The 5430-nt window shown below is 38.3% G+C and overlaps 1 protein-coding gene across 2 annotated transcripts; it reads right to left on the reverse strand.

The window, feature by feature from the left end:
• Positions 1-280: 280 nt before the first annotated feature.
• On the reverse strand, positions 281-5174 carry LOC119798050 (nucleoredoxin-like protein 1). Of its 2 annotated transcripts, none has more exons than XM_038307392.1 (4): positions 5091-5174; positions 1053-1311; positions 882-971; positions 281-802 (listed from the first exon to the last, which is right to left on the reverse strand). In XM_038307392.1, exons 2-4 carry the CDS (start codon positions 1286-1288, stop codon positions 430-432), a joined length of 699 nt encoding a protein of 232 aa, XP_038163320.1. In that variant the 5' UTR covers positions 1289-1311; positions 5091-5174; the 3' UTR covers positions 281-429. The 2 variants fall into 2 exon arrangements, with proteins under 2 accessions (XP_038163320.1, XP_038163321.1); XM_038307393.1 differs by having other exon boundaries at positions 5096-5168.
• Positions 5175-5430: the final 256 nt, after the last annotated feature.

Raw genomic sequence — 5430 nt, forward strand, 5'->3', positions numbered from 1 at the left:
TCTGTGATGTCAACACGCCTTGCTGATTTTCATAGTGACCACACGCAGCTCGCCGAGTGCACCTGGGAAAGGAAGAGAAACAGCCAACCTTTTTCCAAAGTTAACTATGTTAGAATATTTTCTTCCTTTACAATGGATGGATGGATGGATGGATGGATGGATGGATGGATGGATGGATGGATGGATGGATGGATGGATGGATGGATGGATGGATGGATGGATGGATGGATGGATGGATGGATGGATGGATGGATGGATAGATAGATAGATAGATAGATAGATAGATAGATAGATAGATAGATAGATAGATAGATAGATAGATAGATAGATAGATAGATAATTTTATGTTCATCTCACAGATTTCTTGAAATCAGGGCTAAAATGCAGCTGCAAAGAACAAAAAAAATCAGGCAAGTTAATAAAAGCAATTCATCTCTTTCTCCAAATTCCTTTATCCCCGTTCTTTCTTTTCATGTCCCATGTTTCATCCATTTCCTTCTCATTCTTTCCATCTTTTCCCTTCACCCATATCTTCCACCATCTCAACTTCCTCTTGTCATCCTCAGTCTTGTACTTCAGTCTCCTCACGGGGTCTGTGGCGCTCCGCAGGTTAGGATCATCAAACTCCTCGTTGAACATAAAGGTCCTCTCCACCAGCTCGGCTGACTCCTGCCAGTTACGAAAGCAGTCAGTACCAAGGCGATAGATGTCCTGCACAGCATTCTGAGACAGGACAGAGCCATCTGGACGCAGCACCACCACTGCAGGGATATCCTTCACCTTAAACATGACCTGCAATTCCCTAAATCACAGAGAAACACAAAACCAATGAAAACAGAAACTTATTTGATGCATTCATGAGGAAAGAGGGAGTAACTTACTCTCTATATTGATCCTCAAATGCCAAGAATAAAGTCCTTTTGTTGAGCTCTTTGAGAATTTTCTCCTGCTGCTGCACAGATTGATCCAAACTGGATGAAAAAAAATTAAATCATGAGTGTGTTATCAGTGGATCCATCCTAAGGATACAAATAAGAGGCAAAGATCTGCACCTGATGTAAATGAGAGCGAGGAGTTTGGGATATTCGATGTAAGCTGGATCTTTCAGCTTCTTAAAGAAGCTGTTGAGAACAGGCGCAAACTTTTGGCATCTCTCACAGTCAGCTGATGCAAAGAACAACATTAGAATGCGGTTTTCAAGGATCCCGATGATCTCGCGCTCCGTGTTGAGTTCATCCTGATCTGAGTTGTTCTCCACAAGAACTCGGTTCAGGAACAGGTCCACCATGTTGGCAAGAATATGAAAGCCCGCTGTGGAGACAACAGGGTCACCAAGATCATCTCAACTGCCTTGCAAATATGCTAATACATCTTGAACATTTCCTAGATTGGTTAATGCTCTTCTACATAATTTCAGTACATTTTTCCTGGGATCTGTGAAAAAAAATAGTTGTTTTTTTTACAATTAAATTCTAAAATAAAAGTATAAACACGACTCATTTAATACTTTGTTTAACCAGCTGTTGGTGCATTGACAGCTGCAAGCATCTTAGTATGTTTTTATTCTATGGAAAATAACTCCTGCTGCTCCATAAGACAAGACTAAGGCTGTCTGTGGACATAATTGCAAAGATTCCTAATTGGGTCCGATTACTGGCATTGTCTTAGCCTGACGTAGTCCTACTCAAATGTTGTGGGCGGGACTAAGTTCGGAATGGCACCCAGGCTAGCATTGTCTAGGCCTCCCTAACAAATAAAAAATGAAGGGCTGTTGTCCTGATAGAGGATGTTGTCCTCATGATGTTGCAGCATTGCCTTAATTTCAGCTTTGTCCATCTTCCCATCAAGCTTCATGGCTCCATTTAATTTAACAGATTTTCACCACAGCATGATCCTGCCACCACATCCCTCTATGGGGAGGGTGTGATTTTTATGCTGTGCCTTTTCATCTTCCACAACACTTTTGCTTGTGGCCAAAAAAGGTCACCTATGGTCCCATTCTGCTTTAAAGTTCTCAACAATATGGTAAAAATGACATAATTGGACATTTCTGTTCAAGTACACATTGGAGAAAATGAGTAACGTGAGAAAGAACAGCATTTAACCGTTTCTGCTTGGAAGTGGGAAACCATCTGTATTTTACAGTAGAATAATCAAGCTGGATAATATGAAGAGAGTTCTACAGAAAAAAAAAACCCTTGTGGGATTCTTGAAAACCACTGTCCAGAGCAAATATTAAACCAAATCCTCACTCTATTGGTGGCAATGTTAAAAAGACGAAGGAAATCACTGCCACATATTATGGCCATGCCCACATAATAATCCCTTTCTGCAAAGATCTCTACATCATTATAATGGTTGCATTAAAAATGGACGTATCATTAAGTATTTAAAACTGGCTGAGAATGTTTCATACAAAAAAAATACTTGTTTCTAGGGCCGAAACAAGTATTCTTATGAATCGTGATTAATCGATTATTGAATTGATCGTCAACTAACTTAGTAAGCAATCAATCATTTAATGATAGAGCAACCCACATAGACCAGCAAAGAAATATGTAAGCATTTTGCATTTCAGTTAAAAATCATTTTCGTCTGTTTATATGCTCTATCCAGAACTCCTCAAGGGGAAAAATTTTAGTTTCACTTTTAATTTCACAAAAAGTCTTGTTTAAGGAATCTTTTGCCATACGATTATTAATCGATTATTCAAAAAAATAGTTGACAGATTAATCAATTTGCAAAATAAGCGTTGTTTTCCATTTTGAGTGCACCTGATAGGAATGCTTTAACGAGAAAATGGCTTCTACAAGAGATGAATGGATAGACATTTTCAATTGGATGTATAATATGTAGATAATTATGTTTGCTCTTAGATCAAAACAGGATAGCTTAAAGAAAAAAATGACACAGTGGACTGAGTACAAAATATCTGTAAGGCCTGACTTTATTTTTTAGACTTGGAATTGTTTTTTTTTTTGTATCATGTAGGTCTATGTAAACTAGGCTTGAAACTAGTTTTTATTTACATTTAAAGCACACTCCATGGTTTATTCATTTTTATTGTTCTACTGTAATACCAAAAAAACTGATTTACACAGAGTTGCCACTAATTCTAGGTGCCCTCTAAAAGCTGTTGGATTGGAGCCATGCACTGTCACAATTTAAAAAAAAATAACAACATGTATTTTTTCACTTTAAAGCTATGGATTGAAATGAATTAAAGTATGATATGAAATCTTAAAGTCCATATACGTTTACAACATACTGCAGATTTACAGTGTGCTGTATGTGTGTATTCTCTGGTATGACTGCTGCAGCTTGCATGCATCCTGATACACTACCTCGCCTACAGGAAGCTTAAATGTTTAAGTCGGTATTTTATGTCTTTATCTGTATTTCTAAGTACAGTTAAAAAGCACAGCAGATTCAATTTTTAAAAGCAAATTTTAAGCCAAAGAAAGAGTAGAAACAGAGCAGCAAATACATAAAAGGAAAAACAAGAAAATGCTGTACATTATATGCAAATAATTAATTTCTTGTAAAAAGGCCCATATAAAGTGATAACAAATGGCCTCGACCTAAAAAAACAATAAAAGTTTCCTACAAGAATCCATAGCATAATACGATTAGAATGATAAATGTGTACCTGAGAAAAGAATAACAGTTTTTGCTTTTGAAATGTCATCTGCGACAAATATATTTAGAAGTCAGCTGTTGAAGTCAGATGCTTGTTCAAACTTTTCTGAAGAAGCATACATTCCTTCTTATGATGAGACAGCTGCAGCTGAACCACATTTTTTTAGATTCAACTTTAGATTAGATTCAACTTTATTGTCATTACACAGGTACAGGTACAGGCAACAGAATGCAGTTTCGTTGCCTTGTACCAAAAACTGCAGCTGACCCACAATGCCGCCGCCCTCGTCCTCACTAAAACTAAAAAAGTGGAGAACATCACCCCAGTCCTTAAGTCCTAACAATGACTCTCCATTTCTCATTAAATCCTTCTGTCAATCTATATATCGTTGAACAGCTTTGCTCTAAATACATCACAGACTTGTGTATCAACCATCCAGACCTCTTAGGTCTTCTGGCTCAGATCGAATTCACTCGTCCAGAACCAGAACCAAACATGGAGAAGCAGCATTTAGTTCTTATGCTCCACTAACCTGGACGATATACCAGAACACTTTAAAAGTGCTGAAACTTAGTTACTTTAAATCAATAAAAAACAAATATTTGCTTTGAGTGGCCTTTGACTGTTTCATTTAAACTGCTCATTAAAACCCCATTATTTTAAGTTTGTAGTCTAACTTTTCTTTGCCTGCCTTTTTTTTGCCACTGCAATCTACTTTCCTTTCAGTTGTCTTGTTACTGGGATGTGGGATGTGCTGGGAAAATAAATGTGCCTCGCCTTTCTTTTCCTTCCAAATGTTTAGTCTGCCAGTTTATTCCAGAATCTTCATATTAGGTCTTAGATGGCGTTTAAATTCAATTTAGCAGAGAATTGAATTGATTGATTATGTTTATTGTCATATGGGCCCAACAGAGGCCAGGAACGCCATTTCAGACCCTCAGGGCTGTCTTTCCCACATGTGACCTTTGATGGTTCTGGTCAGTCACTTTAAGTGAGTTATTTAAGTAAATGTTGCAGAGCTTGCTGTGGGATATAAAAAAAATATATTATAAAAACGACTAACAACAAACATAAATCTCATTACAGCCAAAAACAGAAACAGAGATAAAGATCAGTCCCAACTAGTGGGGATAAAAACACCAATTTCTGCAGCAGCAGTTAAAGAAGGGGGATTGACTTGGCTTCTGGGTACCAGACTGTGCCATGCTGAACTGGAGCATCTAGAACCAAAGTAGGCAAAGCTGGTAGACATTTTACCGGCTGCAGAATTAGGATTTAGTGTCATTTTATAGCTGAGGGAGAAAAAAAAAGTAATTTCACAACTGTTTGGTTCAGATTTTTTGGGAGGAAGCGAATCGATGGCCTGATCTACAGCTGCAACGCTGCTTAATTTACCAGAGCATCAATCTCTGCGCGTGCTCCGGCTGCTAAATCTGCACAAATAACTCACCTCACCTTGAAACTCCTCACACCCCCGACAAGAAATAAATCCACAGCTTTCCTCCTCTGTCAAACCATTCTGCTTTTTCTTTTTGATCCCCTTTCTTTCTTCTTTTGAAACGTGTGAAGTTTGTTATTTTGGTGACACCTTTCACTGCCTCTGCACTCCTCTCTGTAATTTGCTTCAGCCTGCTCTTCGTGGTCCAGCAGAAAGGAGATTAGAGATAGCTGGAGGTGTGGCAGCGCAGTAATTGAGGGGTAGAGGTCGCTTTTCATTGTGTGCGTCTGTGTGTGTTTGTAAAACTCCAGCTTACCCGCAGAAATCGTATTACTTAAAACGAAGGAGGAAG

Source organism: Cyprinodon tularosa, unplaced genomic scaffold, assembly GCF_016077235.1.
Source record: "Cyprinodon tularosa strain WSP-4 unplaced genomic scaffold, ASM1607723v1 ctg608, whole genome shotgun sequence".
Classification (NCBI taxonomy): Eukaryota; Metazoa; Chordata; class Actinopteri; order Cyprinodontiformes; family Cyprinodontidae; genus Cyprinodon; species Cyprinodon tularosa.